General features: G+C 37.6%; 2 protein-coding genes and 1 long non-coding RNA gene across 3 annotated transcripts in view; 2 read left to right on the top strand and 1 right to left on the bottom strand.

Moving 5' to 3' along the window:
• LOC109036476 (sodium/potassium/calcium exchanger Nckx30C) overlaps positions 1 to 9234 on the top strand; it is a 173337-nt gene extending 164103 nt beyond the window's left edge. The window contains exon 8 of the mRNA XM_019050716.2: positions 131 to 9234. Within this exon, the coding sequence (XP_018906261.2) occupies positions 131 to 371 (241 nt within the window). The 3' untranslated portion in view covers positions 372 to 9234. The remainder of the gene's footprint in view (positions 1 to 130) is intronic.
• Positions 1 to 27337, bottom strand: part of LOC109036479 (uncharacterized) — a 117100-nt gene extending 89763 nt beyond the window's left edge. The window contains exons 1-2 of the long non-coding RNA XR_002009370.2: positions 26868 to 27337; positions 20284 to 20316 (exon numbers count right to left, since the gene is read on the bottom strand). This is a non-coding gene — a long non-coding RNA (uncharacterized lncRNA). The remainder of the gene's footprint in view (positions 1 to 20283; positions 20317 to 26867) is intronic.
• On the top strand, positions 22166 to 23279 carry ND-B14.7 (NADH dehydrogenase (ubiquinone) B14.7 subunit). Its single transcript, XM_019050717.2, has one exon. It carries the CDS (start codon positions 22373 to 22375, stop codon positions 23003 to 23005), a length of 633 nt encoding a protein of 210 aa, XP_018906262.2. The 5' UTR covers positions 22166 to 22372; the 3' UTR covers positions 23006 to 23279.
• Positions 27338 to 27461: the final 124 nt, after the last annotated feature.

Below are 27461 nucleotides of genomic sequence, written 5' to 3'. Positions count from 1 at the left end.
CACCGCTGAAGGTCTACTCACCGCTCAAGACGCGCATCTAGCTCGCACGTGTATCTGGCACCAAGGAGTTACGTTTCATTTTACTATGTGGAATACTCGAGGGAACTCTAACCTCTGTCGTGTGTTTCAGGTTGCCAGTGCCTTGGTTGATGTACGGGCTTGTGTACGGGCGCCCGGTGGAGGTGAACAGCGTCGGGATGGTCTGCTCGATCGCCATCCTCTTCTGCATGCTGGTCTTCGTCATCATGGCCATCGCCTGCTTCCACTGGAAGATGAACAAGGGCCTCGGCTTCACCATGTTCCTCCTCTACTTCTGTTTCGTCGCCGTCTCCCTAGCCTTCGAGTACAAGTATATCTACTGCCCCTTTTAAACCCCCCTTTCCCCCCTCCCTACTCTCACACCCATATTCCTACCACCCCGACTTCTTTCGAGTTCCAAGTTTCATTGTTGCATCGCTCACAAAGAATTTGTTCAAAGGGCAGTGGGCTGATTGTTGAAATTGATAGACGAAGCTGTTGAAAAAGAAGACAGAAAGGACATTGAAGAATTCTATTGGTGAAAGCGGGTGGTTGCAATGGACAAAGGAGATAGATATTACACTAACTAACGGGAACCCACGGGAGAGCCTATGGTTAGTCCATCATTTACCCCCTTCGTCTATAGGAACCAACGTCAACCAATAGATCACTCCATATTCTCTATGTCTTCTTTGTATATTTAGCTTTGTCTATCAATTTCAATTTCAACAATCAGCCCGCTGGAATGAGAATATTACATCGGAAAGACCATAGGGAAATCTTCACGGAAGGTGTTCTGCCCTGCCAAGGAAAAAACGCGGAATGAACATTCGAGAGTTGCCAAATTTCCTCCGATGAAATTTTTGGGGAGAGTCGTCGTTGGTCGGTCGTCGCCGCTGACGTCACTGGTGCTTTATAATTCCCATTGCTTTTTACGGCCCTCAACTAACGAGCACACTCCTTCTCCACCCTTGGTTCCTTTCAACACAAATAAGTTCAATTGAGATCTAAAAGTGAATAAAATTCTCTGAAAAATTGATGGGAACATATTCACAGGTTTCCCGGAAAATTCTTTTTTCATCAAAGGAAATTTAGGAAAGTCCGAAAGCTCATACAGCGTTTTTTCTTAGCACGGCAGTAGTGGTCATTGGGTTGTTTCAAACGTACATCCTTGTAATTATTTTAATAGGGAAATTACATTTCATTCATTCGATGCAATATTCATATTCCGGTGCTTTTGGAATGTTGAAAACCAGCGTTTTTCTTAAACGGCCTGCAGAGGTAGATCGGATGCATGGTAAGTCATGCTTCAAATTTTACCAGTATTAAGGTATTATGCTCAAGTGAGTATGAAACACAGCAGGGATTTCATCATCGCAAACAGGAAAGAAAAATGGACTTCAATCCAATAATTCTTACTCTTTCCCGTATCCTCCGTTGTATTAATGTGAACCAGTTTCTAAAAGAAGGTTACCTAACCGAAGGTATCATTTTCATGTCAAAAAAGACAAGTTTCTACTTTAAGCTCACCTGTGAAACAATTTTGGCACATCAAATTCGAAACGAAACGATGGAATCGCCATCAATTTGAAAGTTATATTCGATATCCGCGGAGTCTAAATATTTCCTTTCTAGCGAAACCTTGGACCATCTTCGACATTCGGTGCCTTTTTAGTTTTATACCGTCACCAAACTTAAATCTTCATCTTCACACTGTATAGTCGGTATTTGAACTTTAACCTCGTAGATGTTTTGCAATGTTTTTATGAAAATTAGATAGATACATATCATTGCTATTCAAAAACTGCTTAGTTTGGTGATGGTATCACCATCAAAAAACAACTATAAAGTCAATTCCCTTTGAAATTATGGAGGCGACCTCCACGAAAGGTATTTTTCGCCCCTTGGTAATATGTTAAGCCTCTCGGTACATTTTATTCTAGACTGTTTTTACCTTATATAATTAACCTGTAACGGCATTTAAATGCTGACCCTATCAATTAGGAAGCCCTTATCATATCAGTATTGGGTACTCGTGTTGGATTTTATACGCTCAAGGTTCAACTGCGCGGTTCCGACAAAAAGAGAAGTTATGCGGACACATGCTTTCACACGAACTCAGCTTGAACAAACATTCTCTGAAAAACGTGAAATCCAATCCATCTCTATGGATGCTGTCATGTCACTAAAAATATGCATCCCTCTTAAACTCACAAACCTTTTTGAGATGAGATTTCACCTGAATTGCCTCGGTTCTAAGATTATTTATCAAAAGGAGGTCAAGTCATGAATGCGTTTGAAATCCAACCCACATCGTTTCGATTTTACAGAACCAAGCAAGTTGTTCTGAGGTATACTTTTATTGCATCTGGTCATGCCATTGTGTATTAATCACTGGAGCCTCCTTAACCTTAGACTTTAAACTCTGATATCATCCATTTTTTAGATGTATCTCCTTTCCAGAACTAGAGCAATTGAATTAATCTTACTTCAGAAAATGGAGGAACGGGCAATTGACATCAAAATCATAGTAAACAATTGCAAACTTTTTTTACTTGGAGTATGATGGAATTGGAAACATTCGCGAAGTGACAAGCGATGGGAGTACCTGCAGTAAAATTTGTCGCTGTTGAATATTTGCAGGACCAATTAACTCAGAAATAATGGTATTTATTACCCGTCTGCATTTGACCTTTAATGTTAAACGAGTAGACGTTTCTGATAATTTCGCGGTTTATTTAACATTCATAATTATCTTGAAACACTTTTGTAATCGCTTAGAGTTAAAATTTTGTTATCAGGTTACCTATGTATTACTCACTTGTTAAACTTCATTATTTTTAAAGAGGTGCGATGAAAATTATGGGGAATCTCGAAAAAGGTAATCTCACTCCAAAGCTATGCGATCAACTGATTTTAACCCGGAAATCAGAGGGTGCATCTGAGTGATCAGTTTCTGATTCATTAATCGATCGTTCACTTCATCGATAGATCGATTAATTGAAAGCACGCTTAAACCTCACCAAAGTTGCGAGACGGCGGCCTATCTCTTACACGACGAAAAGATTACCAGAAATTGTCTTAGCCTGCCATACTTTTAAAATTGTAGACATGTTATAATTATTTACCTAAAATTCAAAGTGATATTATTTTAAGTTTAAGGACCCAAGTGCTCATTTTTTAATATTTTATTGTACATGCTTGAGTATTATCTAGGGCCATTTATTTCAGTAGGATTAATTATTTATCGACAATTATTTCTTTTCACTCCAAGTTACTTCTTAGAGGTGCGTTCAAAGTCTTAGGAGACATATCTTTAGGTGCATATCCTTGATGCCAGTTCGGAGGATGAAGGGAAAAATCCCTATCTTCAGTCATAGTGTTTGCAAACTTTGACGAGATATATTTTAAGAAAAGTTCACGACTGTTACAGGTCGCCGCAAAAATTGACTAAAAACTTGACTTGATTTTCAGGAAAGTTATACAAATAGCGTCACACATGTGAACAAAAAACGCTTAGTTGATTTTATTTTTGGAGTAGGTAGTAAGAGTGCACATTGCATGAAAATGGTGGTGAGAGACAATTCAAAATCTTTCGCGCCGGTATCATTATTTTTTGGTTTTATTGTATTCATTACTTCAAACTGTCAATAATTTTTAATGCATTTTGCTGGTCTTTACTTAAAACTGTTATTTCTAAGTCAAAAGATAGATTTTCTTCCGGTTTGAGTAGTTTATGTTGGTTATGTTCCGTTCGTAATTTCATTTCTTCCTGTTTTAAGGATAGCTTAACATTTTAGAGGGTTATTAGTTACGTATTAAAGATTGCTTCCATCAGTATAAAACTGAAGCACAGAAATTTGAGTAATGTGTCTCTCGATTAAGTAGCTCGTGTTTTCTTTATTTTTTTGTTATTTTAGAATGCACCGTTCGAGGAATGTTTTTGTTATTGATTTTTGACTCAAGCTTCTGATTAATATATTCGCAAATCTGAAAATCAAACCTAACGATGAAACGTAGGAAATAGTTCAATTATGAGAGACACCACAATTAGATGTAGTTATTTTTTAACTTTAAATATAATGGACCTTTATTTTAAAACACTTCATTGTAAAAAGCAGCTGACATTGCGGTGATTAAAACCGTAATGGCGTTTCCACGATTTTTTCATTTTCATTTGATTTTAAATGCCTGACGACGCTACCTATCACTCCAAAGCCACTTCGAGGGTGTCGAAATTTTCTCCATTTGAACAAATTGCAAACGAATCTTCCATTATCTTATGAGACAAACGAGGGTAGTGGTAACAGGAGTGGATTTCTTTGATGCGGTGTCTTAACAGGAATGGTCGTTCATAAATTTATACATACGAAAATAAAGTTATCCCTAACAGAAAACAACTTTATACCAAGGTTGAAATTGATTTTTTCGTAGTCAGAATAAAAAGAGGGCAACTAATTGTACAAAAAATAAACAAAAAAGGATTATAAAGGTCCAAGTACTGTTTAAAACAAAAAAAAAAGTCACGCTGGCAACGCCTGCCTCAGAGATTTCTGATTGGGACCGGTGGCAACGCTATGTTATTGACGTGCACATGCATTTAAATCTCCTTCCATGAAATGAATATGCAACCCCATAGCAGCCGTGTTCAAATAGTTGCCGCTTACAATGTCCACATACTGATCCTTGAATCTTTCCTGCAGATGTCCAATGGAGGAATGCGGCTTTTGTTAAAAGTCGCCTTTTCATTTTTAATTCTGCTTAAAATAATTTAAAAATAAATGAAGTTCAAATTCAATGGGCCTGTTGCAAACTTTTGCTAGAGCAAAAATAAGAGTTGTTTCTTATAGATAATGCCTCAAAAATCACGATGAGCGCATCGGCAAAGTCTGAAATGCACTCATAACTTCACAGTCTGCGTAAGAAATTTGCGGTTTTTTGAGCTTCCCGCTTCAAAAACGATACTACGACACAGGTGAACATTTTGTAAGAGGAGTCGCTCCATCGTCGGCAATAATCATCATGGCCGACGCCAATCCGCCGAAACACGTTTGATGGGACGAGATATAACACCTGAACTGGATTAGACCGGATAACAATCGGTGTGTTAACGTTCATATTTTCCACGCCCGAATTGATTGACCTTGAACTCTCCTCGAATCACGCACGGAACTGCGAGCAAGCGTCGGCCATGATGAATATCGCCGACGATGGAGCGACTCCTCTAACAAAATGTTCACCTGTGCCGTAGTATCGTTTTTGAAGCGGGAAGCTTAAAAAAACGCAAATTTCTTACGCAGATTGCGAAGTTATGAGTGCATTTCAGACTTTGCCGATGCGCTCATCGTGATTTTTGAGGCATTATCTACAAGAAACAACTCTAATTTTTGCTCTAGCAAAAGTTTGCAACAGGCCCATTAATTGTGCGCACTTCTCCTAATCCTATCTGATTCTTTAAGTATTGCATTTTAAAACTCGAATGAATAATTTCAATATTCCTCGCAGTGCTTTTAAAAACATGTTTGTTAATATTAATAAAAAAAAAATAAGAAAAAATTCTAATATTCATTTTCGACAGTCTAAAGCCTCAACTGCAGGTTCTTGCAAAATAAATTTCGATTTTTATAGAGGAAATGCCAGACTAAAAAGATTTAAATGACGTTTCAAATGGATCAAAACGAGATTTGCCATGAAAAATGTGAAAAATCTTTTCACCGGTGGAAACACTCATAATCTGACAACACTAAATCTTATCCATTGAAACGTATGTGAAATAAAATGCCTCACCCAGAATCGATTATTTATTATGGATTTAAATGGAGAAAACTTAGTTGGTGTTTTAAGAAAATCTTAACTAACTTGTGAGAATCGTCAATACCAGTGGCGAGGCATGAATGTTCGATTATCGATATTTCCCCATTTGAAGCTATGGTAAAGAATCGATTATTAAGGTGCTCGTTGCAAACACCCTGCTTATCGATCCTTTTCCATTAGTTTAAATGGAAGATCAAGTGACGTGTGGATTTTATCATGACGTACCTCTACCTTCCTCCGGGCAATATAGTAAGCAGAAAGTATTAATTTTCAAAAACTTAAGTGGAAATAAGAGGGCCAGATTTTTTAATAATAGTGCGATGCATTCGATTTGCTCCTCGATGCTGGCGATTCTGAGGCTTAATTTCAAATCAAGTTTCCCTGAAAAAATACTCTGTGATTTGAACCACACGTTTTGCACTCACAGTCCAAAAATAGCTGAGCATATTATAATTTATCCTGATTGTAATATTTTCAACTCGCTAGGATTTACGTTTTTCGAAGCACCACCTATTTGTGCTCTTCTATTCGGGCCAGCATAGCGTTGGTCCGAAAGTCAAAACCCAGTCTCATCTTAGTTCATTGTTACATTAATATATCTGGATTATTGTCAAATAATATTTATATTGAATTGTGATAAACATGTTGTTATAATTTTGTTATTTTAACCATTTGTACAAGCAGATTGTATTTTTAGGTGTTAATTTTATATCATAGATAATAATTGAGAGTTTGACGTTATACATTTTGTTGGTTGGTAGTTGTTTTGTCCTCAAGTACGAGGGGCAATAAAGCACTTTAGGTACAACAAGTTAAAATCAGAGAGGCTTAGCAGTTAGCAGGAAAAAAGTAAAAATTAAGGAATTTGTTTTAATTACCCTCGTACATGAGAGACCAGGTATATAGAACTTCCCTAACACGGCTTCTTTTGCGCCTAAACATACCCAGTTGTAAGGAGCACGTCATTCTTGCGATTAATTATTGTACTTTTTGTAAGTTTTTAAATACTTTCCTACCAAAAGGAAATATTTGTCGGGCAAAAAATTCATTTATTTAATTTCAAAAAAGATATTTAACCGAAATTCTACCTGAGAGTTATATTGAGATTGATCCTAAAACTATCGATAATGTTACGCAATTTTTCAACGTTGCAATTTGTCCAAAAGCACACGTATATAATTATCGACATACTTTCTGTCCATTTTCCTGTGTGTGTTGTAGTAAATTAACTGACTTTTTAAAATTGATTTTAACTAATTTCTTCTGGGAAAACATTGTGCACTTGCCTTTGAAAATACATTAAAAAGGAAAGAATATTGGATGAGAGATGATAAGGGGAATTAAAATGAAAAATATGCCTCTCAAAGTAAAAGCAGAGAGATGACAACAATCCGAATCCAACTTTGATGGGCTTTTATTTCTTCCTTCTTTTGCCTCAGGTATAAATTTAGCTCCATCAATCACTGTAAAGAAAGTTATTTTATCGCAAGAATTGAATGGATCTCAAAATTTACTGTAAATAATTAAGGTAGTTTAGTCTCTTTTTTTAAAATAAAAATATACTTTGGTAGTTTTTACAATTCTCTGATTTATATTACGGAGGGTTCTGTTTTGTAAATAATGAAAATCTTACTTTACTAATAAGTTGAAAAATACTAGTAATTTTCGTTGAGCATACGTAAAAAGAGGAGGCTCTCTTTCTTTTTTCGCCACAGCACAATTAGTACTTCTGAAATATTATAATTTGAGGGATTAAAATAAAGTTAATACAAATCCGGGAAATAAGAAAATACAAATCGACTATATCTAGTTCTAACCACCAAACTATGGATTTTATATGCAATAACAATGCAAAGACGTTCCTGAATCTTACACTTCTCAGGAAAATTATGCGATGTTAACTTTTACAACTTTACCTCGCCCAGCAGTTGGTTTGTATTCCGCATTGCCTGATGTGTGAATAGTTTTCTACGTAAAATTTTGAAGAGGGAACATGAGGTGGCCTCTTTTAAGTCCAAACCTTGTCTGGTCGCCCATTCTACCACGCTTGGAAGAACGCCGTAAGAACATTCAAGAGTTGCTTAATTTCCTTCGATAAAATGTTTATGTTTGAGGAAAATTATGAATATTTTTCCTTGAAATTTTCAGACTTTTTAGATCAAAATACAAACAAATGATCTGAAAAATTAAAAGACAAATATTAAAAAAATTTCCTGGAGATTAGTGATTTGCCGGGGAAAATTTGGCAACGCCTGAAGGCTCATACAGCGTTCTCCCTTAGCACGGCAGCATATTGCACTTAGATACGGAGGCTGCGCAAACATTGTTCTAATTTCACTCATTAGTGAGAAATCAAATGAAATCAAACTTCCCATTTGCTGACAAACCACAGCCTACTACAGTCAAGTTGGTCACTCCTTTCAATGAGCTTGATTTCTCTTGAAGTTTTTAAAAGCACTGCGTATCAAAAAGGGAGGAACTTATTGGAGAAGAAAGTTCTATTTATCGTATGAGTTTTATTTTTAAAAACCGATCTGACCAGCTTTGACTCCGGTTTTTTTGCGAGTGGTAAATTTGGATTTCCGGATTTTAAGTAATTTAAATTATTGACGTACAAATTTCTCTCCTACCGGTTGATTTTGGATTAGAAAAACGTGTTCAATGCGTACCTCGTAAAATTTTAATGAGGAAATATGCTTTGTAGTGCTTTACAGCTTATCATGTCAAATGATGCGTTCGCCGTTTTATTGCAAAATAAATCAATAATTACGTACTGTTTCACTAAAATATTTATGGAAGTTACTGAAGCGATTTGTATATTTTTATAATAACAAGACGATGCATAATTGAAATCGCATCAGAACACAAAGAATGCCTGGCATACTTTGAGTATGACGAGAGAAAAACGTTTTTACCCTCAAATATAATAAGCTGAATGAAAATCTACACTTCACACATTTTGACTCGTTTTTTGGCAAAAGTATTACTGTTATTGAATGTAAATATGCTCAGTACACTAGTTGATAACTTGATATCTCAGTCGGTGATATTATACCGCGCATCGAATATAGTTAATTTTTCGGTTTGAAATACTAAATGACAACTTTATCATAATTAGCTCCTGAGTATAAGAAATGTAATTATATATTGCTCTTGAATTTTATTTTTAATACATTTGGTAAATTAAGAGCCAGAGATATGTGTGCGATTTAAAAATGTTTGTTGGTCGGTAATAAAGATTCCTTGGTGACATATGGGGGGCTATGTGCATAATCTAGCCTTAAAATGGTAAATAGTTTCACATTTTCTTTTCCGCTTTAAATTTTTCAACTCACACAAACAGCTCAAAAGAAGCATTTTTTTTCTTTATAATTTTTCTGACGACCACTGAACCACGTCGCAGAGAAGCACAAGCCATCTGGTTTGAAAAGACGGTACTTACAGAGTTCTAGATCAATCGAAAGGGCCAGGATTTTAACACAGAACACTCATACATCAAGAATTTATGGGGATGCGTCACAAAATAGTGTTTTAATGATTGATTCTTCTAGACCAGCTAAAAATAATAAGATCTGTGGTGGCACAGAGGTGGCAAGATGGAAGAAACCAAGGGGGTCACTGCCATGGTGAATACCTATCATGAACAGAATTTTTCAAAGCACGATATCTCAATCAATATTGAATGTAGGAAGTTGACGTTTGGACAGATCTTATTATTTTTAGCTGATCTAAAAGAATCAAACATCAAAACATGATTCTGTAACCAACTCAACTGACCCATTCGAGTTACAGAAAATAAATGTATACTTATGCCAGATCCATTCAAGCTAGTTCAATTACGTCGATATCAGTTTTCCCCTTCACAGCGCCAGCAAGAGGCTGCATGTGTGAGAGTTTTGAAAAGAAGAAGAAAAAAGGTCGTAACTCATTAAGCATTAAGAGTGAGGTACAATCTGGCGGTACGATGTTCTTCTCTCTACATAATTCATATAACATCAAATATATTGCATTTGCGGGACTTGACTTGGTGAAGGTATCAATTCTACAACTATCACTCAATTTGGATAGCATTTAGCAAAACGGAACCAGCGGAATTACAGTGCTGTAAAAACGTTGCTTCTTCATAAGTTTCTAAAAAGTCTCCCAGAATAGCTAATAGTTTTGGCTTCTCACTATAAAGTTGTTCATTTTACGGAGTAATAATTTTGTAAATTGTAAAACTGTACATTCATTAAGTATTTTGAGAAGAAAAGGAGAAGTTGCACGATTTTGAAAACACTGTAATCGTGCTGGTTCCTTTTTGCGAAATGCGATCCACTAATCATTTCATGTTTTTATTGCGGCTTATGGTTTTGCATATAGTCACCTATGTGTAATCGTGAGCTCTGCACAAAATGTTAATCTGAACATTTTGGTTACCAAGGAAACGCATTCAGTGCAGGAAACGCCTAAAACATTTTGACTGATTGTGGTGAATGAGTGAGAAAGGATTTGAGAATTTGTCATTGGTTTTCCTCCTTGATGTGACTGTTGGTCTTTAATTGAATTTTTTTTTTCGATTTATTTGTTCTTGTTTTTTATTTTTTTAAATTCTTATTTTTTTTAAAAAAAAAATTGAACATACGTTTTGGTGTCATATTTGCTATCATACGCCTACATTTGAAACTATTTTGTCCTGATACATTTTTTTCTAAGCTAGTTTCTTAAAAAATTATAGATCTTTTATACCAGAGAAGTAGACTGTGAATGCTCTCTGTATGTTGGTATGTCCAACTTATGTTGACTTTCTGGCTAAAAAGTAAGAGGCCAAAAAGCCTCGTCACTTGACTAGATGAGGTTTAAAGTAGGTACATTTTCACAGGCACAGACTCGTAAACGGTATATCGATTGTTCAAAAGATTCCAAAGCCCTAAAATTTGACAACTAAGTAATTTATTCCATAGCGGATGTTTAAAAATGTCGCGTAAGTTGACAGAGACTTCCTGAATGTTGCTTTAAAAATCAGCAAATATAGGTAACTTTCTCCAGTATCAGAGCCAAGCCAACACTTTGGCCATATTGGGCTGGGTCTTTTAATTAAAAGGACACTGACATTTTTTTGACAAAAACAAGAACAAAAATGTTGAGGTTACGGAAAATAGAGTCAAAAGGCGAGTTTCCACGATGGAATATGATTCACTTCAAAAATAAGTTATTGCTAGGTGATAGTAATTTTCGATGGGAACTGCGAAACAATAAGATTTGAGAATGGATCACTTAACAAAACCACGGATATTGTTAACCAGATAATGGTGTTAAAAAATTAAATTAAAGAAAAGTGAGGCCCCAATACAAAAGTTCTGACCGAATAAATTGGAATCTTCATTCCCGTTTATAACTGTAATGAGACAGTAAAGAGATCCTGTTCTCTTTTGGACTCAAGAAGTCACCAACCAAAGACCTGAGTTCAACATAGGGCGTTTTTGTTACCGGTTTGGTTCATACTTATTATAATATCGTCAAAGACATGTATATTTTCGGCTGCTCAATCTGAAAATGACCTTAGTACCTCCATCGTGCATAAATTTTCCACAAAACTGATATTTCTCTAGAATATCTCTATTTTTAAGTAAAATTCCGATTTTCCGGAGAAAATCAGAAGTCATTTTCGGAATCAGCTCTAAACTGCTGCTGATGGACTGGTTAACAGTTTTTTGGCATTTTTTTTTTTTTGAACGGTGATCAGTGAAAATGTCCAGTCTGGAATGTCCAACTATAAAAATGTCTAATGAACAATACTCACAGCTGTAATGTCCTCTTTTTGTCCATGACATAAAATGTTTGAAAGTAATAACATGAAAAGAAACCTACTGTAGAATGTTCTGATGAGGAGGAAAACCCCTAATTGTGTCAATGACAAAGGTAAAGTTGTTTACTGTGGGCGTTTTCATAGTAACATGCCATTGTAGCGCTATGGACTTGAGATAACATGGGTATTTTTGTTAGGTCAACATTTTATGTGATGGACATTTAAAAGCGGACATTACGACAGTAGGTATTTTTTATTGGACATTTTCATAGTTGGATATTTTAGACTCGACATTTTCACCTGTCACCATTTAAACAAATTGTTGACCCAAGTTTTGAACGTGCAAGGCTTCCCTCCCCCTCCCCCCAAATGTTAAATAAATGACAACTTGATTTTCAGGCTTGCAGAAGAAAATGTGTGAAAATTGTTGACATCGGATGCAACAATCGAGTGCGCAACCCACCAGAGGCGGATCCAGCAATTTGGCAACACCGGATTTCCTCCATTTAAACCTATGTTAAATAATCGATTCTTGTCGGAGCACCTGGCCCCTGCAAGAATCGATAAATTTCCATAGGTTTAAATGGGGGAAAAACAATGTTGCCAATTTTTTGGATCCGCCAATGCAACCCACATTCAAAACTTTGAGCCAGCGAGCTTCAGTGGTCTTCGATAAGATGAGACCTGCGAAAAATTTAAAAACTGTGTGGAAAAAATGCGTAAGCCCTCGAAAGTGATACAAAATCGAACCACAATTATTTCTGGAAGTTTACTCAATGAAGGCCGTCTTCCCCAAAATAATTTCATCCCATAAGCATACATTTTACCCCCATTAGTCGAGTGGAGTCTCTATCCTCAATGATTTGTGAAACATGAGAAAAGAACTTAGAATAGTAATCGATAGTACGATAACTGTGACTCTTTTCGGTTGTCTCTCGATAGCTGGACCTTATAAAATTCCGTATGGGAAGTCAATACCGAATTTTCGGGGATCTTTGGAAGACTAGAGTCTTAGAATGTCTTTCACTTGCATTAAAGCTGATGAAATGACTGCTTGATTTGGCATCCAATAAATGCCTGGTTTCACCATTTGCCTCCAACATACCTACAAAATCGACTTTTTCGAAGATTCTGCAATAATTTTTTACCGAGTTCAAACTCGATTTCCATATCAATTAGGTATTTATTTATAATATATAATTTATTATTGATTTGTAAAGAAACCAGTTAGAAATGTACATGTTATCTTCTAATAACATTGTTAATAATTTTAATCTTGTTTTAGCTGACGTTAGTATACATTGGTTATTTTAGAAAATCCATTGTAAATAAGGCATCTTGTTGAAAATTTATTGAAATATATAAATATATATTGATTCATTGCACACTAGATCTATTACTTTTCATCAACGAGTGCCCGATCCGACAGTCGACTGAAAACGAAGATGGTTTCTCAACACCACGAGGGAACCTTTGAAAATCTGCAGACCATCACAATGATATACGTGCTAAAAGTACATCGCCTGCAGATATTTTTTTAAAACAAATTTTGTTTAAATATAACGCAACTACTGCAAGAATATGTCTTGTATCTATCTACATGATTTAAATAAACTAGAAAAAAATTACTTAAAAATACCGAGTAACGTCAGATAGATAATAAAACCATCATCAGAAAAACAGGAATTAAAAAACCTCCTTTTTTAGTAAAATTAAGGCAAGTAAGTTACCACTCAACTTTCTAAATGTAAAGATCTGAAAACAAGTTTCGAAAAGCTTTTTAAGCCTGAGGTTTGCATAGACGTAAGTCAAAACTGCGTTTGAAACGCCTTCAATTCGTACGCATGCAATATGCAGGACAAAATACGTATACTGACTCACGCGCGCGGCGCGGCGTATAGCGAACTCTCAATTCGACGGGTTGTAAATATTGGTGTTTCCTCTTCAATTATATACGAGATGCAAAAATAAAAACACGACCAGTCAAGTTTATATGCAAATAGATGTGCTTATTTTTTCGTATGAAGTAGAGGATAATGTACGTATACTGTGATCAAACCATAAATATTCTCTTTACCGTTTTCAAATTGCACTTGAATGGGCCTGTTGCATGCAAGAGACACAGCCGTGCGAATAGACTTTTTGGAGGTTTTATAACACGAAAATTACGATGGTCATATTAAAAAAGTCTGAAATACACTCCTTACTGCGCAATTTGCATTGTTAGGAACGCGCTTTTTCAAATTTCCCGCATCTGGGGGCAGTTTTCTAACGGAAACAATTAACGGCAACTCGCGGCTATTTCCGGTCAACTAAAACTGACAACATAACCTAAAAATCGGAGCTCGTGATATCGTGAAATGAAATGTAGAAGGATTGCGTTGGATATATCTAAAAGTTGACGATTTGGTTACCGAATAAAGCGTATATGGACCACTATAAGAGATTACGTTGGGTTGTAAACAAACTGAAGGAAAAAATAACAACAACAACAACGACTCGGCATCTTCCGGAAATCACCGAGCCTGCCGTTTGCTCGTTTCCGGTGATTAGAAAACTGCCCCCAGACGCGGGAAATTTGAAAAAGCGCGTTCCTAACAACGCAAATTGCGCAGTAAGGAGTGTATTTCAGAATTTTTTAATGTCACCATCGTAATTTTCGTGTCATTTAACCGCTATAAAGTCTATTCGCGCGGCTGTATCTCTTACATGCAACAGGCCCATTTTAAGACTAGGAGCATAAGTTTTCAGCCTAAAATTAAGCTACATTCGACCAAATCCAAGCATACATTTTAATTTCAGCCGTTCAAGTGCCTACGATGCCCTGGTTGCAACTAATGACATACTCGTATTTAAACAAAAGAGTGCCATGCCCGAAATCGTTCCTTTCAGTTTATTTTAAAAAAAAGTGTTAAAAATGGGGAGAGAAAAAAAATAGTAGAAAACGTAACTTTTTCGGTCACCTACCAGGGTTCGGCCCCGATTTCCCCATTGCTACCGTGCTGAGGAAAAACGCCGTACGAACATTCGAGAGTTGCCAAATTTCCTTCGATAAAATGTTCATTTTGAGGAAAATTATGAATATTTTTCCTTTGAATTTTCAGCATCTTTAGGTGAGATTGCGAACAAAATTATCTGAAAAATTGGGAGGAAAATATTGATAAGTTTACCGCAGGAAATTCGTGTTTTATCAAATGAAATTTGGCAACGCCTGAAGATTCATACAGCGTTTTTCCTTAGCAGGCAGTTCCAGATCGGTGGACCCACCTCAATCACCTCATTAATCTCAATAAGCCGCAGTTGTGCCGACAGAATCTGCAAAAATGAATAAAATAGGGAAAAGAACAAGACGCACGCAATCTTTACTTTTAACCCAGTTGTACATCGATCTTTTAGAGTCAAATACGCCTCGCTGCAGCACAATTAATAAAAGCACAAAATGTAAAAGAAAAAATTAAAGTGCTTTGGAAATCATTAAATTTGACACGGAACCACCAATATTTAAAAAACACACATTATATTATTATTCTCCTTTGATAAATTGATACATATTTTTCCCCATCAATTTAAATGAGAATAATCAATGCAGAGTGTGCTAACATTCCAAAATCCTAAGTTAAAAAACGCTGACTATGCGAGTATAAATATTAAAGCCTAAGAGAGCGGAGCGGCGTGCTGTCAGCGCGAGAGGCTCACTGGCGCCTACAAACCTAAGTGGATACTTCACGCATTGCACAATGCTTGAAGTATCCACTTAGGTTTGTAGGCGCTAATGCGCGTTTCGCGCTGGCCGCCCGCCCGCCGTGCGGCGGCGCCTGCGCCTGCCTGAAGCAGCTATTTCACAACAGAAGTGTTGCACAGTATTATACGAAATTGAACATATTAAGAATGACGGGCATCCTTCAAAAGTAGGTACAGATCTTTCCTCGCAAAATCAATCAATATACTTATCGTACACTGCAAAAATCTAGGAGCCTTCAGCGGAGGCAAATATAGAGGTTTGTCCGGTTCAGGTATATAACAAGGTAGGAAAATCTTGAAAAATAGTTAAGTCCTGTTACACCAAAGAGGTGTGGAGAGTCTTAGTGAATTTTGTCTCATGGAATTGACGCTCCCCCATTTTTACCAAAACTCTCAACTATATATTATTCTCCGTTGGACCAAACAGACAAAAGAAAAAAACAAGCAAACCCTCATTCTTCCAAGACATTTTACATTTTCATCCAAAAACGTTGTGAGCAATTGTTGTTTGTATTTACATGTGGGCCAATTAACTTTGGGTCTCGACTGGCACGTGGACCAAAACTCCCGTGCCGAAAAAACGCGTGGACGTAAATAACTGGAAAAAACAGGTGTGCGGACAAAAAATCGTTGACGAAATTTCCCACAACCCAAACTGACTCGATCCACTGTCTGACGTGAATCAATCGACACCGATTGGATCGACAAAAGTCGATTCATTCACGGGTTTGTCGATCGATTCACGTTTGTCGATCGATTCATGTCGATCGAATCAACACGGGTTATGTTTAGATAACGGTCTATCGAATCGGTGTCGATCGAATCATGTCATTCGATTCCCGTTTTCATTTTTCGATCGATTCGTGTCGATCGACACCATACCTTCCGGAACGAGCCCCCAAAAAGTGGCAGTCAATATTACGGAATGGCACAGCCATGGCCGAAATCAAGTTGGGGGCATTGACAGTGGCGTGGCGTGCATTGCGATCTATCGATTGTTATGCCGTTTGCCGTTTGAACCTGTGTAAAGGGATCGATAAACAGGGTGTTCGCAGCGGACACCTTAATAATCGATTCTTTACCATAGGTTTAAATGGCATAACAATCGATACATCGCAATTCACACCACGCCTTTGCATTGAATAGTTGCTCGCAGTAGCTTTCGCCCCCCCCCCCCTTTACCGTAACGGAAATATGAGCTGTCGAGTTCGCCTTCAATTACCTTGATGGCAATATGAGCGACTTCGGAGCTCGAACAGTTGCGCGCGATCAGCGCAGCGGCGTTTGCACCTCCGCTCAGTTTGATCGGCAAGTAGCGCGTTAATTTTTTGCACTACAGCGTGACCCCTTCAGCTCTTATTCTATCCCAAGAGCCGTGAAGAAGGACCGCTTTTTTCAAAGTTTTATGCTGTTTTAAGCGACACTCTCACTTTTTAGTTTGTTGAAAAGTGAAGTTAAGCCCATTTTAAATTGATTTTATTGTTAGTGCAGAAATATTCAGGGTGTCTACCAGAATAAGCTGACCAAGAATCAGTACTTTTGCAGTACTTTTTTAGTACATTCCCGAGAAATTCAGTACCTCCTCAACAGAAAAATTCAGCACTTTTTCAGTACTTCCGTTTGACAAAATTCGGAAAATTTCAAAAATTTCAATTTCTCGCTCAAATTTGCGACAAAAATGAAAAAATTCCGGACCTTCTTGAGGAAATTCCATACTTTTCTAGTGCTTCCAGACCGCCCTTAAAAAATCAGTACCTTTTCCGGACTTTTCCGGAAATTCCGGACTTGTAGACACCCTGATATTGGTCCCAAAATGCAGGAAAGATCATACGTACGAGAGCTATTTTTCCGTAAATTTTTCTACGATACTGAGGTGGTCTTAACATCACAATAACTCCAGGAAAGGCATTCACAAAAAGTGGTCAAAGAAAAGGGGCCTGTATAATACTACTAGGGGGCTATGCCCCCTAGCCGCTACGTGGCCCAACCCTCAGAGGGCGCTTCGACAAAAGAACGACCAAAAAAATGAAAACATTTTCACAACCGACTCTCATTTGTCCAATCTCCCTCTGCCCGGGAGCGATTGGACCAATACGAATCAAATAAGAAAGCTGCCATTTATTTCCAACTTCAGGCCAAGACTGAAACGAAACGGAATGAATGGAACGGAGCGTTTCGTTACCTTTGGATAGTCTGTAGTAAAGGAGCACAATTTCGATACACTTACCTTACCCTAGACCCTAATAACAGACGAAGACTCACAATTTCCTGCTTAGTTCAATTTTCCGCAAAATTTGAAAGTCCCGCCTATGAAAAATGGCGGGAATTTCAAATTTTGCCCCCTTTTTAAGCTCCCAGGTCTACTCAATTATAAAAAAGTATAAAAAAAATCTGGGTCATATTTCCATAATCTAATTACAGCAGGCTCATCTATGGACTATCACTTGTCAATAACCGCAAAAATTATGGAAATCGGCCCAGTAGAACGATCAAACGCTATGACAAAAAATAAAAATTTACATTGTTTAGATGGGAGAATTCGCAACTTTACCGCGTAAAGTAAAAAAACCTGGGTCATATTTTGAAAATCTGAATAAAGCGGGCTCATCTAGAGATAATTGCATGTCGATAGCGATAGCCGCAAAAATCATGAAAATCGGCCCGGTAGAACGCTGGAACTAAGCGTTACCAGATATGCAAATTTAGGAGATCTTGGAGCATCCGTTAGAACGCTGAAAATGTACAAGAGAACAGATTGTTCCCATACAGGCATCAAATTACCGATTTCATTCCCAAATTCAGTCATGCAGAAATCAAATTTGACGTGCTTTTGTACCATAGAATAGAGCAATATCTTGAAAAATAAATTCTGATCAAGGACTCAGATGCTTGAATTTCCGATACTCTTTATAATTCGCTTCTTTACGTTTGGAGGAGCAAAAGTCATGAGAGGAAAGAATAGACCACGGTGCAAATGGAACGGAAGTGCAGGGGTTTGCAAGTGTCAAGGAAGCTTATAGTGAGCAGATTATTTTTTTTTCTTGTCCTCACACGATTGAAATAAGTCGAATTTATAAATCGCATTAAAAATACTGTGCAACCGGCAGCATATGAACCTAGGTAGGATAATAGCTACGATTTAGAATCTGGGACCGTGGTTTTTTTCGGTAAAAAGAAAAAAAGGAAAATAGGACAAAATATAATGTCGCGACGAATTTTCCGTGATTTCAATTAAAATCGTTCGTAAAATTGTTTTAAATTTTTCAGAGAATCTGTACATATCTTCCAAAAAAAATTGAATGAAAGTGAAGCATTAACTGTGGTTTGAAACGTTGCAATCGAGGTAAATAAGCTCTCAGTCGCGTGGAACCATCGATATTTGAGCTCGTTTACGGCAGGCGTGACATACAACTATTTGACCACGGGTGTAACCATGTTGCAGCTCCGACAGATTGAAGGCGCGTCAAACTGCGAAGATGTCATGACCGCCCTGCCGAGCCTCGCTGGCGGGACGAACGGTAAACTCTCTGCGACACTTTGACGACGCGTCATTATTTATGACTGTCTTCTAATTTTCATTGTAATTTGGGCAAACATAACTACCCTAATACCTTCGTTATAGAATCTCGGACCATGGTTTTTTTCGGTAAGAAGAAAAAAAGGAAAATAGGACAAAATATAATGTCGCGACGAATTTCCCGTGATTTCAATTAAAATCGTTCGTAAAATTGTTTTAAAATTTTCAGAGAATCTGTGCATATCTTCCAAAAGAAATTGAATGAAAGTGAAGCATTAACTACCTATGGTTTGAAACGTTGCAATCGAGGTAAATAAGCTCTCAGTCGCGTGGAACCATCGATATTTGAGTTCGTTTACGGCAGGCGTGACATACAACTATTTCACCACGGGTGTAAGCATGTTGCAGCTCCGCCGGATTGAAGGCGCGTCAAACTGCGAAGATGTCTTGACCGCCCTGCCGAGCCTCGCTGGCGGGACGAACGCTAAACTCTCTGCGACACTTAGACGACGCGTTATTATTTATTACTCTCTTCTAATTTTCACCGTAAAAAAAAAAACAAGAATAACTATCCTAATAGCAACGATTAAGAATCAAGGACCTTGCTTTTTTTCGGTAAAAAGAAAAAAAGGAAAATAGGACTAAATGTAATGTCGCGACGAAATTTCCCGTGATTTCAATTAAAATCATTCGTAAAATTATTGTACATTTTTCAGATAATCTGTGCATATCTTTCGAAAAAAAATTGAATGAAAGTGAAACATCAACCGTTGTTTGCAACGTTGCAATCAAGGTAAATAGGCTCATATTCGCGTGGAACCATCGATATTTGAGTTTGTTTACGGCAGGCGTGACATACAACTTTTTCACCACGGGTGTAAGCATGTTGCAGCTCCGCCGGATTGAAGGCGCGTCAAACTGCGAAGATATCTTGACCGCCCTGCCGAGCCTCGCTGGCGGGACGAGCGCTAAACTCTCTGCGACACTTAGACGACGCGTCATTATTTATGACTCTCTTCTAATATTCAACAAAAAAAAACAAGAATAACTATCCTATGGATGAAAAAAGGTCAATACAAGATCTCTTTCTGCGTCCATTTCTTTAAATCAATTCTTTTGATTTTGTGACCGTTGAATTTTTCAAGCAAAGTACAGCAGAAAACCCTCTCTCCGTCAGTTACCCTCGCCATCAAATGGACGTATTTCTATCAAACGAAACTATGTGCATTAATACATGAGCCCTGGGACCCATAAGAATATGTTCATAACAGGGCTCACGTCATAATGCACATAGTTCCGTTTGATAGAAATACGTCCAAATCTTCTATGCCCACACCAATAATACCTTACTTTGGCGCTTTTAACCCTTTGCGAGCTTAGCTACGATAAAAATGAAGTTACATACCGATCAGCAGAGGGCAGCTCCAAGCAGGCGGTTCTGGAAAAGAAAGCAAAAGAAAAATAATATTACGTGAATCGAAAGACTAAAACGTCTAACAAAAAAATTAGTGAATTTTTTGGGGAGAAGATATAAGCTAGAAAAAAAGTTAAGAGAGCCATCGACTGACAGGTTGATGCAGGGCACGCACCGTTGCACGCAGAAAAATCTGATTTTTATTATCATAGGAAACCGGTGCCTCAATACATAGGGTGTCCCAAAAGTACTGCAGGGGTTTTTTTTTTCTGTTTTGGAGACGAACGGTAGCAGATATCAAAATTCGGTTTGCGAAGCGTTACCTAATTTGCTAGCAATGACAAATATAAACCAAGACAAACCCGAACGCTCTAAGTCAATTTTTGACCATGTTACAAAGTTTTAATAACAAGTCGAGGTGACCCCTCCAGGATTTTCAGCACCAGTTTTCGAAAAGTAAACGAAGATTAAAAGTGATTCGTCAAGCTCAAGTGACGTAGTCGAACTGGCATGCGATATATCGCATCGATTAAGTCCAAATTCTCGGCAGATTTTGAATATTTGGCAAAAGAAAGGATGGTAGCCCCTGCGCACAAGCCTGAAGAATCATTCTGAACCCAAAAATCGGCTAAATTCAGAGAAATGAAAGCAGAACAATGTTTGGAAAAAAAACCTTGCATTCGATACAGAAATCGATAGCTAAATCGAATGCGAGGTTTTGTGTCAAACACTTTTCTGCTTTCATTCTTCTGAATCTTGCCAACTTTTGGGTTTAGATTGATTCTTCAGGTTCATGCGCAGGAGCTATCGTCCTTCCTTTTGCCAAAAATTCAAAATCAAGCCGAGATTTTTGACCCAAAAGATGCGATATATCGCATGCCAGTTCGACCACTTCTTTTGAGCTTGACTAATCACCTTAAAGATTTGCACGGTCTCATTATTTTAATACAGAATTTTACCAAGATTACTACCATTTACTAGTCTTCATCACAGGATGACTGGACTGTAGTTTTCTTCTCGCAGCATCTTCCTTCATTTTCAGCGCCGCAAACGTTCTTCCCGCTTTACCAAACATGTTTTCTTGAACCATTAGGTACCACCCACCCATACCTTCCAGCGCAGAAAGAAGTTAGGGACCGGTGGTGCTGATACCGAGAAATTCCCAAGTACCTATCAACGTTTACAGTACGCACCCCGGTGAACGCGCAATGCGTGAAGTATACCATCAGTAATGTAGGCGCTAATATGCGTTTTTCGGCGTTTTGCACTGTGTTCATCGCGATCGTTCATTCTCGCGGAGTTAGCGTTTTTTCAACTCATGATTTTGAAGTTCTTGCTACTCTATGTGGATTATTTTCCTTTAAAATGATAAAAGAAGACATGAAAACCACTTATTTTTCTTCATTTTACGCCATTTTTAATGGTCTAAAAATGAAGCTTTTAAAATTCATCGCTCTCAAGAAATATTACAAGCACGCCTACACGCAAAGATAGGGAGCAAATACATTGACAGGGCCGCCACTTTATTTGGGGACTCTAAAACTGAAAACACGGCAACCCTGCTGATGTATTTGCTCCCTATCTTTGCATGGAGAGTTTGTCGTAATGTAGATGTGGACTCTCAGGGTAGCGGGGGATATCTCCTTTATTTTGGCCTCAACTTGAGAGCTTTTTAAGAGCTTGGGAGTTGATTCCAGAGAAAACCAGTGGCACCATCGTGTTTCTCGCGAACTTTTACACAAGAATCAATAGTTAAATTGCAAATTCCTCACACATGCAACATCTTCATTCGCGATTTATCATCAATTTTCTCATCGCAGTGATATCGCCGGCAAGGCAACACCGCTTAGTGTTGAGGTCACAACAATATCAAAAAATTTAGATTTTAGGTTATGTTCTTTTTGTCATTTCTGGCTTCTGCAGTCTGCTGAAATCCTATTATCCCACCTCAATTTTGATCGCGAATTAGTTACCATTATGTGAAGCTTTGTCGTCCTGTAATTTGATACTCCATTTATCTCAGGACTGTTCAAATTAGTGCTCTCAACTGTGTTCTTGACCCGGAGACTCTTCAATCAGAATGGTACGAGAAAGTCCTATCGAACTAAGGGAAACCTGGCACTGGGATTTCTTCATTCCTCGGAGCTACTATTACTATGATACTCCTGATGGCCAAGATTTAGTGAAGAAATTGTGGTTCTTGACAACCAGTTTTGGAAAAGCCGGAGTTGTTCACGGTGCTTTGATGTGTTTTGACCCCCTCAGTCCAGTGAAAGGCCCTGCTCAGCATGCTTTAAGAATTCTCGAATTCACAAAACCTTATATGGTTATTCCTTGTACTTTTGCCATTACTACCCACTTTCTGGTTAAATTTCGAGAAAAAGATGATATACTCAATTACTCAATTGCTGGAGCTCTTAGCGGCACCTACATGGGGCTTTGGTACAAGTGTACTAGTACCGGGCTAAATTGGGGATTTCTCCTTTTTCTTGTTGCTACTGGCTTTAAGTATAATGTGAGTCAAGGTTATTCCCATTTAGGAGGTTATGTACCAATTAACTACAGAGTTCAAACGATGACTTCTCTGAAAGAGATGGATTACTCTGTGATTCCTGAATACCCACGCAATTGGTACAAAGCGGAGGAAGTGGCTGAAAAGAAAATCGAACTGCCTAAAGGCAAACCAGTTTTCGATACATGGCACACACACTAATTCAGGAACATCCTGTCTGTCTCTCAAATTTTATCCAAGGTATGTTCTATTCCGTACTACTTATCGGATTGAATTGTTAGTCAGGGTCTGATTTGTAGAGCCAGTAGTATTTTATAATTTTAATCAGCAAACAGAAACAAAAGAAAATGTTTGATTAGATATTGTCTCATGCCATGCTGAAAATTGAATGAAATAATTTGAGCGTTGAACTAAAGATTACATGTGTAATGTCGATTTTGTGCTCTGATGAATAAATATTGATTGTTATTTAAAAGCTGCCGTGTTCATTATTCAAGTTTAACTTATCAACTCCTCTGGATTTTCAATGGTGTGATGGTGTAAGTGGGCGATCACTTAACTCAGTTTGTGACGTTGCAGACTTCCTGTCTCACTTTATTTTTTAACGGAAAACTTCTCAAGGGCAATTCTTTGAAACTGCTGTGATTTTTATTCTCTGTGTGAAGAAAACTCTGCAAAAACTTCAAGGAATGGTGTCAATGTGTTCTCCTATAAAAAATAACATAGAGGCGGAGATTTTCAGACACCGCAAACCAAGTTTAGTGATCGCCGACTTACACCGTCGAGTTACTTTCTAAATGAAATTGCAAGTTATATTTGGAGTAAAAACCTATTCATTTTATTACAGATTTTGCTATGTACTGGTGCAGTGGGAGCTTGATAATCTGAAGTTGAAGGCCAATCAAGTGTTTTTTTTTTAAAAAAAAAAAAGGAAAGAAAAAAAGAGCTTTTCAAACTAGCTAGATATGAAATTACAGAGAGCCATGGCAGGAAATTTTAAAGTATTGATATTTAGGATGAATAAAGATGACAGAAAATGAATACAACAAATGACGACTACGATGATTGTGGATGAGAGGCAGGAACCAGCACCCACCACCCACTGGAGTAAGGGTAGGAAAAGCAATACAATTTTTAGTCAGGCCAAAAAAAAACTTTTTCTGATCTTCTCTTCGTCTTCAATACCTAATTATTGAGCAAGTAGAAGGGATGATGTTAAAGTTTGTCACAATATCAATTTTTTTGGTCCTCGTCCACTGCATCGAGACTTTGTTGGTATTTGGAGTGTAGCCAATTTTTGAAATAATGTAAAACTTTTTTAACAAAAACTTACATTTTATTAAGAAACTTTGACCGAAGCTTTTCGAAGCAAGCGCTGCATCGTCAGGGTCACAAAATAGATATCACAAAGGCCATAATTTAATTTCTAACAAGGTAAAAGATTTCAGTGGTAATTTCTAGCACTTGACTACACTCCAAATACCAATATTTTCAGTGCTACTACCTTTTAGACATTGTATTACAATGTTCTTGAATTGAACTTGAACTTGAGAATTTGTTTTTGGTTGAAAACTCAACTTGCAATCCTTACCCATCTTGAATATACCACCACAGTATTCAATCACGCTACTAAAAATTAATTGAACTGCTAATTTTTGGTGGCCCACCATGGTGAAACAAGGATTCAATCACACATTCTTGAGCTTTGGGTTAAATTATATCAAAACAGTCAAGTGCAGAATTTCAAATCGCAGAGTGTCATACCCAATTATTTCAAATAACAAAGCTGCCAAAAATTAAAACAAATTATTTTTTTAAAAAAAGCTATGTTTTCAAAGGGATTGGCCTTCCCCTTGAATTATCAAACTATTTTAATTAGCAAGCTTCAATTTATCGAACGGCCACATTAGCTGAGAAACATTACTTATGCGGTATACCTTGCCAAGCCATAAAATTGTCTTGAAAGCTATTTTTTTCAAAATTTTAACAGCCTTCTCCAATCACATCCTCCTCTCTTGTAATTGACCATGAATTGTTTCAGAGAATTTTAACCTTTTCTTATGGGCACGCATATCGACATTGAAACTACCAGACTAAGTATCTCGGTTTGCGATGATGGAGACTACCTATTAGGTATACTTTATTTTTTAAATTGCAAACTACTCAACATCAATTCTTGAAAACTTACGAGATTTTATTTTCCCTTTAAGTACGAAGAAAACTATCTGTCAAAATTTCAAGAAATGATATTGATTCATTCTCCCTCTAATAAATATAATGTAAGCGGAGATTTTTAAACACCAGGTAAGTACGAGATATGTGGTCTGGTATATTTACTCAGATGGCAGTTGTGATATCTGTGCAAGCAAATAGAAAAAGGCAAATTCAAATATTTAAAGATGGCCAACGACAGGTCATATTTCCTTATCAAAATGCACTTGGTGAATGGGGCATTAATTTTTATTTTTGCCAATTCATTTCTACTTACTTCTTGTTCCCATAAAGTGCAAAAACGAGGATTCATTGAGGATTTTAATCAGTCACAAGTAAGTAGAAAAAGAACAAGTTTGATTTTACATTTCTTAATACCCTATGCTGTTCATTCGTTTTCCAAGGAAACAATTAATATCATTTTTAATTAATATACTTTAGTTTTCATAGCTTCTTGCAGGAAGAAACAGAATAAGTTATTGGGGTGGGGGGAGGGGATTCAAAAATACCTTTGTATGTGAAAGTGATGAGAGGACTGCATTTTACAATTAGGAACTACAATTTCTGGCTCAGTTTAGAAACAACATTATACTATACCATTAGTTTCAGTGGCGTAACGGACTTCCGCTGGGCCCCCCCGCAAAATTTTTTCTAGGCCCCCCATGTCGATAAAATTCCAAAATTATCCCCCCCTCCCGCCCCTTCCCATTGTTTGGCCCGAGACATCTCAGATCACGGACTTGGGCTTGGAATGCCTCATCCCTTACCGTCACGAATCCCGCACCCGATTAATTGGACCCCCAAAGGATCAAGGATCTAGGTATAGGGTGGCGGAGGCCCAGCCTTGGCCCAAGGACCTACAGAGGGGCCCAGGCCCAAAAATCAACCCTTTAGATTCTTGGCTCTCTCAAAGCCCGTAATACGAAATGTGACAAAAAAAAGAAAAAATGTTTAGTAATCACTGAGTGGACATTGGAAGGCAGGGGCCCCCCAGCAAACAAAAAGTTAGGAACAGTCAGAAAGGAGTATGAAAAACCCCGAGCTAAGAATAAAAATCAGAGGAAGAAGCCCCATCTCGGTAAGTAAAGGCCCAAAGTTTGAAACCAAAGCTAAGCACCAAAGAGAGAGAGGAAGAGAGAGAGAAAAAAATTCCGGCGGCCGAGGGCCCTCTTGGCGCCTGGGCCCCCCTGCATAGCAGGGTCTGCGGGGGCACCCGTTACGCCACTGATTAGTTTCCTATGCAAGTAAGTGTGTTCACGAATGAGCCAGAATTTGTAATTCCGAGTTGCAAAATGTACTTAGTCTAAATAATCATGATGATGAAAAAAGTGATGCAGGAAAACATTCTTTACCTAGCTTTATAGCTTTAAAGTCTAGCTTTTACCTAGCTTTTAAGTCTGTATTAAGTCTAGAGAAATACAGTCTCATGATAGACATTTGAAGTCTTAATATCTTGAAATCAAGATACTCATTCAATGAAATATTCATTCAAACATTCAATGTACCAACTTAAGATTTTTGCAATTCTTAGAGAGATTTTATTTGTCCATATAGGTACGCACTTGATGCCTTCCCCCATCCCCCCCCCCCCCCCAGTGAGTTCTAACTTCTAAGTAATAATTCTCATTATCAGCAAGAAAAGAACATTATTTGTTCCTTCCATTGCGTTACCTCCTTTTGTTTTTAAGGATGGCTAGTCCCTGCGAAACGTGGGTTGATGTATATTTAAAGTGTGAATTTTACAGATTGATCAATTGATCCATGACAATTTTAACTTAGGTACCTGACGATTGTGTGTATCCTATGTACAAGTACTTACTTAAGTAAGAAAGGAAGTAGGTATTGCACTTACCTATTCTTCAGAGTGAGAAAATCTACCCAGGCTGTAAGTAAGTGAATCCAGCGAGTAATTCTGTATAAAAGCTAAGATTAGCAAGGGAAAGATTTTGAGTTTTGCACATACCTACTTATAGGTAGGTACCTATTTGGTTTATTCCACATGAATTTTCCCATTGGATTTCTGGCCGCAAAAGAGCGTGGAATTATTTTCATCGGAAAATCCGGGACATGACCCATTTTTCACACAGATATGTTCTGTTCAATCCCTGTTTTGAAAACTTTAGCACTAGCAGGCATTGTGATTAGTGATATATACCTAGCCTAGGACACGAATTCTCCTACGGCCCTGCAGGAATTGCCCCCTTGAAGCTTATCTACCACGCAGGGGAGGAGGGTGGAGATTGAAATTCCCTTATTAGACAAGGCTTATTTTTAAATATAAAGACCAAGACGTCTCGGGCGTAGATTTTGGTTCTGGTTCTGGTATTGATTACGGCGAACCAACCAAAAGTAAACCAGAAAAACTGAGAAAAACCTGTTTTTTCTCGGAAAAATCAGGCAACGCACCGACCACCGACGTTTCTTCGCGGGAAACAATTTGTCGGCA

Source organism: Bemisia tabaci, chromosome 6 (assembly GCF_918797505.1).
Source record: "Bemisia tabaci chromosome 6, PGI_BMITA_v3".
In the NCBI taxonomy this organism is placed as follows: domain Eukaryota; kingdom Metazoa; phylum Arthropoda; class Insecta; order Hemiptera; family Aleyrodidae; genus Bemisia; species Bemisia tabaci.
Note: the sequence above shows the minus strand (reverse complement) of the source record. Positions and strands in the feature narration are given on the sequence as shown.

What these genes read in the sequence shown, in the direction of transcription:
- ND-B14.7 (XM_019050717.2), top strand. Translation starts at nt 22,373, where the DNA reads ATGGTACGAGAAAGTCCTATCGAACTAAGGGAAACCTGGCACTGGGAT.